The 16,814-nt window shown below is 48.1% G+C and overlaps 1 protein-coding gene across 3 annotated transcripts in view; it reads right to left on the bottom strand.

Moving 5' to 3' along the window:
• The window catches only part of NFXL1 (nuclear transcription factor, X-box binding like 1), a 1,058,117-nt gene that overhangs the window by 991,469 nt on the left and 49,834 nt on the right, over positions 1 to 16,814 (bottom strand). For all 3 annotated transcript variants that reach the window (XR_011282282.1, XM_069631709.1, XM_069631710.1), the window contains exon 3: positions 9,194 to 9,367. Coding sequence is in view for 2 of the 3 variants with exons in the window: in XM_069631709.1 (XP_069487810.1) it covers positions 9,194 to 9,367 (174 nt within the window). In the remaining variant the exon portion in view is untranslated. The remainder of the gene's footprint in view (positions 1 to 9,193; positions 9,368 to 16,814) is intronic.

Genomic DNA, 16,814 nt, shown 5'->3' with positions numbered 1-16,814 from the left:
CTGGCCAAGATAATGCAGCTGTCATTTGAGACAAAAGGCTTGCTGATAAGCTTGCACGTGTAGGCTGTAGTAGAGGCCAGGGATTTCACTTCTTTATTGAAGGACATAGTTGAGTCCAGGTAGAAACCCATGGTTTTTACCTCCTTGGAAACTATGGTGTTGTTTCCAGTATTCATGACCTAGTTTAGTGATGTTAGAGGGGGTGCCTAAAATGATCAATTCTGTCTTGTCATCATTCAGGCAGAGACCGTGGGTGGCCATCCATGCCCGAATGATGAGATAGATCTGATTCACCAGCGCCAGGTCCTTGCCATGTTCCCCAGAAAGTGGGAGGATAATCTATATCATCTGCATAGTTAGTGTAGGTGATACCCAGAAGGTCCAAATCATCGAACAAAGGTTTGGTGAATATGTTGTATAGAATTGGATACACGCATGAGCCCAGAGGCACCCCGCAAAAGATCGGGGTGGGGTCAGCCGCTGCCGATGGGGAGAACACTCTCATAGTTCTATCACTCAGGAATGATTCTATCCATTTGACAGCATCTGTAGAGAAATGGGCAGCTGAGTCAAGGTGCCTGCAGAGGACCTTGTGATCCACCAAATCGAATGCAGCTGAGAGATCAAGTAATAAAAGCAATGCTGTCTTCCCTTTATCTCTCAGCTCATCAATTTGGGTTTTCAGATCTATCAATGCAGTTTCTGTCCCGTGTAACGGTCGGAAACCTGATTGTCTAACCCCTAGGAGCTTGTGAAGCTCAAGGTGTTTTTGAATCTGCGTATAAGCAACTTTGTCCAAAATTTTAAGTAGAAATGGTACCGTCGTGATCGGGCGGTAGTTTGTGGATCTAAGGTTTACTTCTTTAGAAGTGGGAGAACCCAGGATAGTTTAAGGTTGGCTGGGATGGTGCCAGTGGAGAATGAAGCGTTGATCAGTTTAGAGATAAATGGAGAGAGGTCTCTGGCAGCATCTTTTATAATATGTGCTGGGCAGACATCTCCTTTGCAGTTGGATGGTTTGAGTGATAATTATTTTTTGTACCTCTAGAACAGATGTTTTAGTGAAGCGGAATCTATTTTTCTGATCAATAGTCACGTCACTAGGTGAGAGAGAGTTGGTAGGCTGTGGTAAGTTCAGAGCGTCTTTCTTTAATTTATTTTGGATTGTTTATTTTGTTGGTTAGTGCTTGTTGAATATCTTAGCACCAGATCTTATTTTTGTCGCATATGTCTGGTATAGGTATCTGGGACTTCAATTCTTTTAGTATGGTAAATAATTCTTTCATACTTGAGTTGGATTCGGCAATGCGTTCATTGTAAGAATTTCTTTTTGCCAGACACATTTCGTTTTTGTAGTGCGTTGAGGTAGTAGCTTCTTTTTGTTCTCGCTAGATGGGCATAGTCTCTAGGCGGTTTCACACTTTCTTTTCAGTAGACACGGGTCCTTTAATTGTGATTCAACCACTTGTTGAGGTGTGCTTTGGCTTTGCTTGATCTCAGTTTGAGAGGGGCAATTTTATCCAATGTGGAGATCAGGATTTTGTTATACTCCTGCACCAGGGTGCTCGGTTCAAGATTTTCCGGCAGAGAGTTTAGGATAGGAAGAATATCAGGAATCACGTTGTCCATGGTGATATACTTTTTATTTCTAGTTAGACAAGGTGTCGCTTTTTGTAAGGCCGTAAATCGAGGTCTGGTAGTTGATAAAGTCATAGACACGAGGGAATGGTCAGTCCAGGGGAGATGGAAGTAATGGTGGCTGTACAGTTGTAATCGGCTACCCAGTCCAAGGTTCTACCCTTAATATGGGTAAGTTTGTTTACTTTTTGCGATAGTCCAAGTGCATTAAGGGAGTTGGCAATTTCCAGGGTGTGTTTATCTGCTGGATCATTAAAACCTAGATTAAAGTCACCTAACAACAGTAGTTGGGAGGAAGGTTTGAGGTTATTGCCAAGTATATTATGCAAGTCCTTCTCAAACGTACCGAGGGGACCAGGAGGTCTGTATATTGCATGCATAGTGAGTGATTGGGAGTTGTTTAACGGGAGTTTGACAGAGAGGATTTCACATAATTGCATAGTTTGGTGAGGGACTAATCACAATGATAGACTCTCTCTAGATATGATGGCTATTCCACCGCCTCGGGTTCCATCTCCATCGTGTCTGGAGATAGTGTAACCTTCTGGGACGGCTAGCATAAGTGTGGGTCCTGCCGCATTGTGTGGTCAGGACTCTGTTATGGCTGGGAAATCCAGCCTGCCTTCTGTGATTAAGTCAGCTATGTCAATGGCATGTGCCAAGAGGGATCTCGCATTGAACTCCTTTGATAGGGTGATCATCTATTTTGGCTGGAGTTGTGCATGGAACATGGGCGTTAGGAACCACAGGCTTAGTATAGGATGTCATGGTCTGATTCGGAGTAGCACAGAGATCAGATGGGGAAGTAGGACGGTTGGCAGCGTTAGTGACCATGCTGCGGTGACAGTTTGTTTTCTTATTTGTAGGTGGTAGGGATCTGGTCAGAGGTTCGTACAGTTTGGGAAGTCTAGCACACAGTTTGAGATTTCTATTGATCGTACTACATGGGGCCGTAGTATGATCTCCTGAAGACAAACCCAGGGGGTGTTTAGAAGGGGCAGGGCTACGGGTATTAGGAACCATATTTAGCAAGTTGTGTGGGGCTAGTTTGGCATGTTTATCAACGAGTCAGAGTATGGCAGAGAGTGGAGAGGGTTTACCAGGAATCTAGGCAGGTGTCTAAGACTCGGAAGTAGATTGGGTAAACTATCAAATGCAGGCAGGTGGGTAGCGGAGAACTGGCACTTATTACAGGTCACAAAAGTTGCAGATAAGACTAGTATGTAGCAAGGGAGTTCAAATGCAGGTTATGAACAAGAGCCCTGCATTACTCAAAAAGGCTGGATATTCAGCACGTAATCACAGTATAGAGAGGATTCAGGTGAAAAATACATGGAGGTGAGTATTCAATAATAGCTAGGCTCACAATTGGCTAAGGTATTATCTACCAGCAGTATTCTGCGCGTAATCACTAGTATATCAAACAATACATGGAGGTGAGTATTCAATAATAGCTATGCTCACAATTGGCTAAGGTATTATCTAACAGCAGTATTCTGCGCGTAATCACTAGTACATCAAACAATACCTGGAGGTGACTATTCAATAATAGCTAGGCTCACAATCGCCTAAGGTATTATCTACCAGCAAATTAGTAGAGAAGACATTGTGGTCGGCATACGATATCTGGCCTAAATAGACATAGGTGAGCACTACGAGCACGTTACAATGTGGGAGCATTTGGCAGTGGCCTACAAGGGCATTAAAACGTAGTTGGCAGCATGTGCTTGAATCATGCAATAGGTACACATATAATGGTGCGCAACAGACTTAAGATGCAGTAGTTTAACAATATTCAGTGGTCCATTTGGTACTTAGGGTGGCTACAATGCAAGTACATGACCCAGTGTAATGAGTCATACAGGTGAATACCGAATAGATGACTAGACTTGTGCCGATGCTCTGTGTACATAACTTCACAGTGTACTCTTGTGAGGGGGGGAGAGACAACAAGGTCAGAGAGACGCGGGAAGGCAGTGGTGGTGAACATAGTGAAGTCAAGAGCGAGTTACTTGATATGGGCACAAAGCGTTAGGCAACAAGGGTGCTGGTGCTAGCTCAGAGTGTTCGTGTGTCACAGATAGTCGCGGTCGTGGTGGGGAGCTAGCGAAAGTGGAAGTTAGCGATTTGTAGCAGCGAGGTGCATTGCGAATGTGCGGCGTGTGAGATAGAGCTTGGGAGAGGCGGCAAGCTTCACATGTATTGTAAAATAACGAGGCTCTCGGCTAGCACCGTTTTTAAATGCTATTATGTAGTAGTGTTACCTTGTAGCCGCGGTCGGCAACTGGTTAGGCAGCATTCCTGGCGAACGGCGCAACAGCTAGTGACAGGCTAAGGACAGGAAGCAGCCTTGTTTTCTGTGCCTTGGTGAGGTGGGCCGGCTTACGCCTGCCGGCGCCTGATAGATGGTGCTATAAGCACGAGTAGACAATCCAAGCCTGGCAGCAGAGCTTAGGCTCGGTTGGTTGGAGGGTGCTAGGCCATCAAACCTAGGTCGGCCATCTTGGAAAGTGCACTCCTCGTGGTGCTCAATGGCGAATTTGGGATTCAGGCGGCAAAATTCAAATTTAGAAGCCGATTTCCAAACGAAATGCAGGCGGTGGTGCTAGTTACAAGCACTTCTGTAAATAGATGTGCTCTAATGCTTTTGTGAGCGGCGGTCGGAGACTCCATCTTTGGACTAGGCATCACTTCGGTAGTAGGAAAAGGCTTCTCTCCTCTCTGCAGCGCCGCGCAAAGCGTGCTCGCGACCCCCACCTTTTCCTCCCTGTCTGAAAGCTTCACAACTCCCTTACTCACGGATGCGCTGGGGATAATTGAAACAAATAACACAATGTATCATCTCTTCCTTCCTCTGTGATCACTGTCCTGTGTGTGGACCAGCTCGAACCATGCTTTGTAGCTCATCCATCTCCACAAACCTGCCCCTGCCCCCTTGGACCCCTGTTGGATAATTACTGCAAATGTAACCCTGTGCCCTCCTAAGGTATTCTCTTAATGTACCAGAAGTGTGACCCTGCTGTGCATCCCACGCCACAGTACCCCCAATAAACCCAGACCTCTGTCTCAGTATATTGTGCCCTAAAAACAACACGTCATTACAACTTCCCACTTGCCTTGATGTGCTAAGAACCACCCAGTCGCCCAGGTTATCACACAGGACAAGTCCTCTATGCCTTGTCCCCCATAAAAGTCCCAATGAAAGATGGTGTGATCGCATGCATGAAATGTATAGGTTTTCTAGACTTATTCAAAGGTATACCAACGATTGTTGTTTATTATATATTGAAGGGTGGTTTCTCATGCCAGCTTAGTTAGTGTCAACTCTATCTCGCCGTGACCTAACCCTCATCTCTCCCGGACACATGCAGCTGGATTTCGTGAAGCTCACCCTCCCGCCATCTAGGGAACCAATCCAGGAGACGCAGTGCCTAGAGTTTCCTTCTAGGCAATCCTGCACTGCTGTAGTACCCTGTGTTAGTTGCGTCATCTATGACGCTGTTTTCTTTTATAACTGTCTGTAATTGTAATGTTTGCCAGAGCGCTCTCGAGGTAGCAGAGTTCTCTGGATGCCAACTTTATATAAACTTACTAAATCTTGCAACCTGTTCTCGTGGTCTCATTCCCTACTGGGGTTTGTTGCAGTTTTTATTATTGTGCATGTGTATTTTGGGGAGTGAGCCTTTACAGTCTATAGGCAAAAAGATAAAGTGAATCTTTTTTACAACTTTTGCTCAGCCTTATATTCTGCTGAAAACCCTTAGGGGAATGATATATCTGACTTTTTGGTAGACTGACCTGCCCTTTCTGGCTCCTCAGGATATGGAATGTTCGGAGTGCCCAGACTCCATCTATCCCCTTTTTCTGAGCTCACTACATATGATCTTTTGCCCAGGTCATAAAAATGTCAGTACTCGCCAAAACTGGCCACGACCCTTCCGAATGCAGCTACTACCCTCTCATAAACTCTGCTAAACACAGACGCCAAGACATATGCAAAAATCCTGGCAAATAGGCCTTAAATCAAAAACCATAACTAATCGGTTTGCATTAAAGGGAAGAAAAGTATCGGACAATGTGAAGAGTGTGGTGGACTTGACGTCTATAGCGCTACAAACTGGTACGCCCACTGCATATATATCCCTCAACTTAGGGAAACACAGCAACGCTTTATAAAGGTGGAGATGCTGAAAATGGGTTTCGGGAAGACCTTTCTGAATCCCAATTTTGCAATCTATTGCAGCTACAAACAAGTTTTGGTGAACAGTTTTCAATCATTGTTTTTTTAGCTACCAAGGGACACCACGCTGCGGTGCACTTTGTTCTAGGAGCTGTAACTCAGGCTGCTAAAATGCACCAGTCAGCTTCCTTATCGTGCATTGCTTACAGGGGATACAGTGCACTAAGCAACGCCTTTTGCAGACAATATTCAGCTGGCATTGACGGAGCAATTTACTTTAGTTCCAGCCCTCTTATCTGTCCGACTTTCCCTCAGTGGCATGATTTAAGGTTACCTTTATTAAAGTGAATTTTTAGACAGACGTCTTCCAGCTCAAATGAGTGCAGTGATATGGAAGATCACCCCATTCAGTTGGGGTGAAGTTAAAATTAAAGACTTAGGGATCAATATCACAAAAGACACGCAAGATATACAGACAGCCAACTATCCAGCACTTCTGCGCCAGATAGGAACTGATCTCCAGTCATGGCAAAAATTGGCTCCCTCTTGGTTTGGGAGGATCACTTCTGTCAAAAACTGATCATTCCTTACTTATAATACCTTTTTCAAAGTCTGCCTTTGGAAGTCACAGAGGACAGACATCCTACTCCATTTCCAGAGAGGTATACCATCTTTTATTTGGAAAGGCTCATTAAACAGGTCTGCCAAAACACTATCGCCCCAGAGAGGAGGGAGGTCGAGCTGCCACAATATAACCATGTATTATCAAGTGGCCTAGATGAAGTTATTGTGGGACTGGTTGAATCCAACCTCTCCCAAGAAATGGAAAAACGTGGAAGCTTGTGCAGTGGGTAGACTATTGCACTACATTATCTGGCTTTGTACAGTTGATTAACCAATGGCCATATATGAACTATCCTCAACAACAGTTACTATTTTGAACAGGCTTTCCACCAGAGCCCAGTTAGCTTCCAGTCCCTGGACCAACTACTCAAATTAATTTCAACACTTAGTTTTCTACAACCTGCATGAAGAGAGATCATTAGAGTTAGGGTTGAAGGGGGAGGAGTTTGTTTCACACCCCTTTAAATTTAACAACATTGCATCTTTTAAGTGCTGTAAAAGGAATTAGAGTGGTGTAGTAAGATCACATGCAGTAACTTCCGCTTTAACACTAGGCCTTAAACTATGCAATACAGTCAAAAGGTCAAAGCTCTAACATCGCTACATTTCTCATAGTAGCAAATAAAATATTCAGGGCCTCCCATGTCCAAACTTGAAATAAGGACCTAGACGGGGAATTTGACCAGAAGACATGGGAGGAAAATTTAACTTTATGCAAGGAAAGCCTCCTCAAGTGTGCACTACACTGACAAAACGTTTAAACATTGTTTCTCTGGTATCTCAATCAGAACACCACAAAACACTCCATGGAACAATTAGGATCTATGTTGGTGGGGCAGGAGCGTATCTACATTTCTGGTGGTCCTGCCCCAAATTGACAAGGTTTTGGGAAGACTTCATAGGAGTGGTGAATCGTATCACAAAGCTTACTTCACCAAAAACCCTGAGCTCTGCTTACTTGAAATGGAAAAGAGTACCCTCGATTAACCAAATCATTTTGGTAGCCAGACTATGGACAGCCCCTCGCTGTTGGTCTGAACAAGTTTTTTTAAATTATTTTTTAAAGGAGCCAGCACATACATATCCAAAAACAAGTTGTTCTACAGCTCTGCTCCATGTATATAAACCAACCCCCCCCCGCCTCCTTTCCTCTCCCCCAGCCTCGGTTGAGACGGACAAAGAACAAGTTAAAGCATCTTCCTGAGATGCATTATTGAGCACCTAAACATATGTCCAACAGTTTCAGTCTCTGAGGGCACCATTGGACTCTGTAGTCCACTTTTAAGAACATCATAACTTCCCTCCATTCCTTAGAGAAGTTTGATACAATTCAATTTACTATCCCAACTTACTCAATGCAAAAGTGCACACATTTCAAATTGCCCATTTTTGAGTCCTGTTGCCTCACAGTTTCATTCCAATATGAAATAATCGCTAAGATTAAACTCACTTGAGCATCCCTCTTGGATCCAGCCCAAAATAACTCATCCCTCACCCCCAATGCTCTTAGGTCTATACACAGATTACCCAAATAGTTTTTGTCTTTAGTCAACCAATCCGAGGCATTCGATGAACTGGTTTTTTAGAGTCTCTAGACCACCAAAAGGGCCACAAAAATGACAATGGCGATTACTTCTTTCTATTTGGTTGCAGGCTCCTAAAACCTCCAAGGTTACTCGCTGGTTTAGATGAAATTGAAGTCCTTCAAGCCTCTTCCTCAGGAAAATTATTATTATAAGGTTTGGTATACTATTTTATTTTTTCCATTTCATCTCACTTTATGTCAAGCTACATTGAAATAGGCTAGAGAAAGTAGCATGAGAGTGAGTTTCTATTTCATTACAAATGTAAACTTTCTTTTGTTTGTTTTTTAACAGTTCTTGCACTTCATTGAGAGTCAGGTTTTGAATGTTTTAATAGTATTCTTGTAGATTTGAGAGGCTAGAATTGGTGTAATGACAATCACTCACCCTTGAGCAGACACTACTGTCACTGACCATATATAGTAATGTACCCCACTGACTGCAATGTTGAATGGATGTAAACTAAACCGTGCATACTCATCATTTTACACAATGTTTTTATAATTGGAGTGTAAATTAAATTATAAATGTACAAATTATCTGCCTCCGCGTGATTATGCACACAGCACAGGAACCTCTGAAAAATACAGTTGTGCAATACTGGTTTGATTTCACTGGGGGGAAAAAAGTATAATTTGTTACAAAAGATTCATTCTCAATTGCAACTTATTTTTCCATTTTATTAATTGTACAATCATAAAATGCTAGGAAGATAAATATGCACAGTGCTTCTGTATGCTCCATGAGCATCTACACACAACATAGCAGAAGCTGAATGGAAAGAAACCATTCCTCATCACAGTGTGCAGTTTCCTTTTTTGAAAGGCTTTAGAGAAATGCATTCTGTTTCAGAGGATTTTTCCATGGCTTGCAATCACATCTACGTAGATTAAAAACATGAAAAGAAGTGTTCTGGTTTCTGTCAAGTAACCTGACCTTTGCACTACCCTCTGCTCTAAACTTGGGGGTAAACGTACACAGGAAAATAATAAAGCTGTCGTATTTGCAAGATTTTCATGTGTAAAAAGGCCTGTTACGAACCTTACCTGGAGGCCTGCCGACCACTATTAAAAATGACATTAGGATTTATTGTATTATATGGTGTGTTTTCCATCTCAAAATAATAACATAATACCAAACAGGAAAACATTCAAGGTGAACAAACTACCTGTCTGATTGGTGTACGTTGTAAACGTCCGTGCCAGTATCTTTCCATGCTTGCCTTCAGACTCCTCATCACATTCATCTTCTGACGAAGAGCTATAATGATCTCCTGCTAGCTTTTTTACTGCTGCTTCGTTCGCCTTTCTGATGTCATCAAACTTCTTCTGAGAGGTCAGCTCTATGGATTAATTATAATGTTGCATTAACCAAACAACATATTGGAAGAGACAAAGAACAATATTACTTACACCTCATTCAAAACTCAGTTCCCAAAGATAAATCTTCCTCCAAATGAGGCTAAAATGAAAATGTGTGCAGAAAGGTGACTTGCATAGGCTTATAGAATTCTCTAAGGACGTCGGTGCACTGGGATCCCAAGCCTACTTGCACAGAGACCGGCCCTCACCATCTACAACTCTCAGGAAACAAGAAGCAATACAGACATAGGACCCCAATGAAATTACAGACTACCGAAGGATTTGGATTAGCGGATAAAATGTCTAACATTTATCAGAAGAGTTGTCCTTTGTGTCTGAGCACGCAGAATCACTCTGAGGAAAGAAGGGGACAACCGCCCAGTCAACCAGATCAGCCTAATCAACCCTAGCGATGGTAGCCATTTCACCCTCTCCTTTAGGCTGTCCAAATTAATATACATAGTTCATAGTCACAAACATTTTAATGTTCCAGGTACGGTTGTGAAAAATGAAATGAGCACCAAACCCAAAATACATGATTTAAGTTACAATGCTTCCATCACAGACCTATTTGTCAAATATAAACATGAGTGGCTGCTCTTATGGTCCCAAAATGCACTTAGAGTGTGTGCAAATTAGCAAGGAATACTGTAAGTGATTTCAATCCGGCACTTCACCTAAGTCAATACCTAGGGTGTAATGTACAACTGAAATCCTTATTTATTTTAGGTCTAAAAGTTCTTTTATTCTGAACGATGTACCACTTATATCACGCCGCCCTCTTGGAACCCCCCTGGTCGCACTGAACCAGGAATCAGGCTGGTTTGCAAAGTTAAAATATTTATTTATATATTCACAATATAATCACACTATGTTTAATGGTTATACAATGATCACCAATTGGGTGATGTCACACTAAGCAATCTCTTTAATCACAAGGAGTACTAATGAGCAAAAACAATGCAGCACAGAAATAATACTTTTGCGGGGTGTTCAAATCAAATAGCAATGTGGTTACTATTTCCCCCTGCACCCCCTCAACCCTCCAATATGCAATATAAAGAGATAGGAGAGAGATCAGGTATTCAGGAATGCAGAATTCAAACAAATGTCAATCCCAATTTCCTCCCAGCAAACACAAGAGAGAAACAGAACCGATTGACAAACTATCAAAATAGCTTTAAAGTTATCTCGGAATGGATTGGGTAAAACACTAAATATGGGCTAAAGAGCTGGAATTGTTTTAATCCTAATGGGAGCCGCTTTGTATGGTTGCAGACAAACACTAGCAATGATTTAAGAGTAAGAAGCAATATGAAAACTTAAAATTGAGGTTGGGTGCAATCAAAAGCGTTTTTACACGTGACATAATTGTACCTTGAACAAAAATTTGCTGCAAACTTTTCCGTGTGCGTTAATCGCGATTGCGGGAAAAGGAACAAGTTACTTACCTGTAACTGTTGTTCTCCAGCATGGGTCTGGCATGGATTCACATGCTCATGAATATTCCCCGTCGTCAGGCTGGGAATCCTCGGTAAAGAAAAAATCAGTATCAGTTTCGTTTCTGATCTGTCTTTCGTAGTAGTAACCAATCACTGATCTCTGCGTCATACGGAACACAGCCAATGACTCCCCTCTACCTAAGCCCAGCCTCTGGCAGCCATCTTCAGATTTGGTAGCACGTGAAGAGGCAGTATGACCAAGTGAAGAGCCGCAGAGGGGTAGGCGGGAGGGTTCGCATGTGAATCCATGCCAGACCCATGCTGGAGAACAACAGTTACAGGTAAGTAACTTGTTCCTTCTCCAGCATGGGGTCTGGCATGGATTCACATGCTCATGAATAAAGAATACATAGCAGTACACACATGCACAACCACGGGAGGTGGCAAAGGCTCAACATTAAGCATTACATCAAACTCAACATTAAGCAATTCTTACCTCCTCACCAGGCTCACCTTAGGCGAACAGATTGCGCAGCACTGCTTGGCCGACCCTGGACTCCTCCCTGGAATCCCGGTCGACGCAGTAGAATTTCGTGAAGGTGTGCGTCGACCTCCACGTAGCAGCCCTGCAGATGTCCAGCAAGGGCACACCAGATAGGAACGCCGTGGTAGCTGCGATCGCTCTGGTGGAATGGGCTCTCGGACGGCCAGGCAGCGGTCGGTTTGCCAACCGATGACAGTACATGATACAGCCGGAGAGCCATCTGGAAATGGAAGCCTTTGAGAGAGCCTTCCCCTGATTGACTTCGTGCGGTCCACGTAAAACTTCAGCGCTCTAGCCACATCCAGCGAGTGCAAAGTCCTTTCGGCCGGCGACGAAGGCGACGGGAAGAAAACAGGCACCACCAAGGGTTCGTTGAGGTGGAATTCCGACGGCACCTTGGGCATGAAGGAGGGGTGCGTCCTGAGCACTACCCTTGTGTCGTGAAAAGTCAAGTACGGGGGCTTGCAGGAAAGGGCCTGGATCTCTCCCACTCTTCGTGCGGAGGTGATGGCCACAAGAAATGCTGTTTTCCACGACAAGAACTTCAACGGAGCAGAGTGCAGAGGCTCGAACGGAGGTCCCATGAACTTGGTCAGCACCACGTTGAGCTCCCACGCCGGGGCCGGAGCCTTCACCGGCGGGAAGGATCTGAACAGTCCCTTCATGAATTCTTTCACCAGACGATGAGACCACAAAGACGCCCGCCCCGTGGTTCTGGTGTATCAGGAGATCGCAGCAAGATGAATCTTGATGGACACATGCGCCAGTCCAGCCTTGGCCAGCGCCAAAAGGTACGGCAGTACCTGGGGAGCCGTAATCCGTAGAGGGTTAATCTTCTGTGCGTGGCACCAGACAGAGAACCTCTTCCATTTGTGTCCATAGCATTTAAGAGTTGAGGACGCCCTGGCCTTTGCAAGAACCTCTCTGCAGTCTGCCGGTATGTCGTATCCCCCAAACTCTAACGCTGCAGGAGCCAGGCCTGCAAGTTCAGCGACTTTGGGTCGTGATGGAGGATGGCGCCTCCTTCCCTGGAGAGAAGATCCGCGTCCACTGGCAGCTTGATTAACGGGGACGCTGACAAGTCCAGAAGGTCTGGGAACTATATCTGCCTCGGCCACGCAGGTGCGACGATGATCATCCTGCACCGTGACCTCTTGAGCTGGTTGATGAGCCGGATCAGCAATGGCAATGGAGGGAACGCGTATAGAAACAGGCCCTCTCAGGGGAACGAGAAAGCAACGCCCATGCTCCTCGGCTGGGGAAACCTGCTGGCGAACCTCCGGCACTTGGAGTTCGTCGCCGTCGCGAACAGATCGATCTGGGGTGTGCCCCACCGTCGGAAGAGGCGGTCCACTAGATCCTGTCGTAGTTCCCACTCGTGGCACGAGCGCAGCTCTCTGCTGAGCGAGTCGGCGATGGTGTTTTTTATCCCTGTCAGATGAAACGGCACCAGAAACATCCCTTGGGCGACGGCCCAATGCCACAGATCCTGCGCCTCCTTGGACAGGGCTGGGGACCTGGTTCCGCCCTGCTTCCTGATGTAGAACATGGTGGTGGTGTTGTCGGTGAAGATCCTCACCACCTTGCCCTTGAGGGACGGAAGAAAGGACCTGAGGGCCCAAAACACTGCACGGAGCTCCAGGACGTTGATATGGAGGGACATCTCAGTCGGAAGCCAAAGGCCTCTCGCGTGCAGATTTTCAGTGTGCGCTCCCCACCCTTCCAGGGAGGCATCCGTGGTCACTGTCTCCTGGTGGCCGGGGGTCTGGAAGTCCATGCCCGCAGTCAGATGTGCGCGGGTGCCCCACCACCGGATCGCTCGTCGGAAACTCTCGTCGAGTGTGATCCTCTCCTCGAAGCTGCCAGTCGTCTGGATCCAGCGCGCGTCCAGGAACTCCTGCAATGGGCGCATCCGGAGCCTGCACAGGCGGATGAGGTAAATGCAAGAAGACATCATTCCGAGGAGGGACTTGATGGACCTCACCCTGGCCACGTCCGCGACCAGCATCCGCTGCACCTTGCCCAAGATGGCCCTCGTCCTTTCCTCCGACAGAGAGGCCAGAAGCGACTCTGTGTCGAGCTTCACTCCCAGAAACAGTGCGTCTTGCGCGGACACCAGGTGGGACTTGGCGTAGTTTATGGAGAATCCCAGGTCTGTGAGTAGTTGGACGGTCCTTGCCGTGTGCTCCACGGCGAGCTCCTTCGTCTTCGCTCGGATGAGCCAGTCGTCCAGGTAGGGGTAGACGTGGATCCCCTCTCTGCGCAGCTGCCCCGCCACCGGTGCGAGGCACTTGGTGAACACCCTGGGTGCCGACCTCAATCCGAAGGGAAGGGCTCTGAACTGGTAGTGACGCCCCTGGACCACGAACCTGAGAAACTTTCGGTGTCCCTTTAGGATGGGAATATGGAAGTAGGCATCCTCCAAATCCAACAACGACAGGAAATCGCCCTCCTCCAGCTGACCTAGGACGTGTTGGAGGGTGACCATCTGGAATTTCTGTGCCTTGATGAATTTGTTCAGTCGTCGTAGGTCCAGGATGGGACGCCATCCTCCCGTCTTCTTCTTCACGAGGAAGTATCTTGAGTAAACTCCGGAGCCCCGAAGCCTCTTTGGGACGAGCTCGATGGCGCCCTTCTTGAGCATCGCCTTTACCTCCAAGAGAAGTTGAGGGACGTGATGTTCTTTCCTGGCCACAGGGGGACGCGCGGGCACCTCTTTAGAAATTCGAGCGCGTGACCCTGAGCTAGGGCGTCCAGCACCCAACGGTCGGTGGAGATGGACTCCCACACGCTGACAAAGCTCGCCAGCCGGCCTCCCAACGGGGTGCTTCGGTGGGGGCCCGACCCCACGGCCGGTTCAGTCCTGCTTCGACGAGGCTTTGCCGCCTTGTCCTCCTTGGCGACGACGGTGGGGTCCGCCTGACTTGCCTCGTCCCCTGTAAGCTTTCTGTGACGACGAACGGGCCGCTTGACGGTAGGTGGAAAATCTGCCGCTGGAACCTTTGGAGGCACCCTGTTTGCCTTCGCCGCTCCGAAAGGGCGGCCGTCATTGCTGGAGAACACCAAGAGCACGGGCCGTCTCCGTGTCCGTCTTGATGGCTTGTAGAGAATCGACCACTGTTTTCCCAAACAGGTTGTTTCCGTCGAACGGCATGTCCAAGACTCTGGTCTGCACGTCCTGACAGAAGTCAGTAGCCTTGAGCCATCCATGCCACCTAAGGCACACGCCGTTGCCCAACTGGCGAAATCCAGTGTTGGCGATGTCCGTCGCAATCGTAATGGCGTGGTCCGACGCCACCTCTCCTTCCTGCAAGATCTCTAGGGCTTCCGCCTTCTTGTCATCTGGTAGGAAGTCCAGCAGGGGGGCCAGTTTGAACCACAACTCCCTGTCGTAGTGGGCTACGATAGCCAAGGCGTTGGCCGCCTTAATCGTCATCGCTGCAGACGAGATGACTCTGCGTCCCATCGTGTCTAATTTCTTTCCCTCGCCGTCCGGCGGGGAGGTCGACGTAGAGGCCGCGCCCCCCCCCCTGCTTTCTTCCTGGCCGCCGCGGAGACGACCGAGTCCGGGGTCGGCTGTGCCCGAAGTCACAAGGGGGCCGCGTCCGGGACCCGGTACTTCTTCTCGTACTGATCCCTTCTAGCCGGCGTGGTGGATGGGTTCTTGAGGAGGGCGAGGCCCTCATCCCAAATATCGTCCAGTAGAGGTACAGAGAGGACCGTCTTCCTCTTGGCCTCGCGCCGTTGATAAAGGAAACCTTCCTTCTTCTTCTCTTCCGGGCAGAGCTGGAAAAGCTCGGATGCCCTGGCGATCATGGAGTGAAACGATCCAATCTCGACGGGCGGGGAAGCCCGGGTGGGAGGTGACGACGGGAGATCCTCGTCGTAAACCTCGTCGTCTGTACCCGTCGCGGCCGTGTCAGTCCCCGTATCATCCCCACTTGTCGTGGACGGGGAGGAGGGCTGAACAGGGCGCGATGGCTGAAAAGGAGGTGGAGGATGAATCCTTCTTCTCTTAGGGGGAGGGCTCCCAGAAGGGCCTGGCTCCGGGTCCCCCGTCGGGAGCGGTTCCTCCGCTGGTGGTAACGGCAGTCTCGTCCTTATCTCCGAGCATAAGGACTGTATAGCCAACAAAATGGCCGCTGAGTTGTCTTGCGGCACTGGTTGAGGGGAGTCCGGCAGGCGGTCAGGAGCCCCGTCGGCACGCTCGACGTTCTTGTCGTCTCCTACGTCGGGGTCCCTCCCGACGGGCTGGTCTTCTTCCACGCCAACGCCGTGGCTTAAGACTTCGATCAGCTCTTCCTCAGAGATTGAGGCCGAATCCACGACGACCTCCTGCCCCCCTTTTTCTTCTCCGTCGGAGGTTTCACGGGGGTCCTGTCGATGGGCATGAAAGAGGACTCCCTCCGCGGTGGCAGGGAGACTGAGCCCCGAGGTCTCCACCACTGGTGTAGCCTCCACAGGCTGAGCCAGGGCCGCCGCGACTGTCTCGATAGAGGCCTTAGCCGGATGGATTAAGGCTTTCACCACCTTAGGTGCACTCACCGCCTTCTCCTTGGGGGGGAGGGTCACCGCCTCGCTCCCCCTCCGATGGGGCCTTCGAGCTCGACCGGGGTCTCTCCAGGAGCTTCGCCGGGTGCTCGGCCTTCCTCTTACCCGAGCCAGAGCGTTGGCTCGTGGTTGATGGCGCCGGGGAGGATGCGCCCTGCCTGGCGCCTGTAGAACCAGACCGTTCGGCGCTCCCGGTGCCAGCGGACTGGCGGTGCTTGGCCTTCTGTTGGACCCCCGTCGCCGGGACGTCCTCAAAGGTCTTAGAAGACCGCTCGGACTTCTTCTTCTTCTTCTCGCCTGACGGGCTCTTCCCTTCCAGCCAGTTGGCGAGACGTTGATGGCGGTCCTTCATGGTCCGCTCCGACATATTGCCGCAAAATGCACAGTCCTTCTCCACGTGCGTCTTGTCCTCATGTAGGCAGTTAAGACAAAGGGAGTGTTCGTCCTCCTTAAAGACATTCTGAAGCTGGCATCCAGGGCAGACCCTGAACAGCTTTCCGGGCGTCGAGCTTCCCTTCTCCTGGGCCATGTCCGAGATGGGCCTGAGAAACTTCTGGAGTCCTCCAAAAGCGTGGCTCGACGAAATCTTCACCCTTGAGGGGCGTAGACGAATCCGACACGGGTCCCCATTGATCGGATGAAGAAACGGTGGAGCTTGAGGCTCTTTTGACCGAAAAAGAGAAATTTTGAGAAAAAACGTGAAAAATAGCACTAACGCTCGAGAGCAATAGCACGAGGATCCCAACACTTGAACGTGCGGTAAAAATCTGAAGATGGCTGCCAGAGGCGGGGCTTAGGTAGAGGGCAGTCATTGGCTGTGGTCAGTCTGACGCAGAGATCAGTGATTGGTTACTACTACGAAAGACAGATCAGAAACGAAACTGATACTGA

The sequence above is a fragment of the Ambystoma mexicanum genome, chromosome 6q (genome assembly GCF_040938575.1).
Source record: "Ambystoma mexicanum isolate Mex_15411 chromosome 6q, UKY_AmexF1_1, whole genome shotgun sequence".
Taxonomy (NCBI): Eukaryota; Metazoa; Chordata; class Amphibia; order Caudata; family Ambystomatidae; genus Ambystoma; species Ambystoma mexicanum.
Note: the sequence above shows the minus strand (reverse complement) of the source record. Positions and strands in the feature narration are given on the sequence as shown.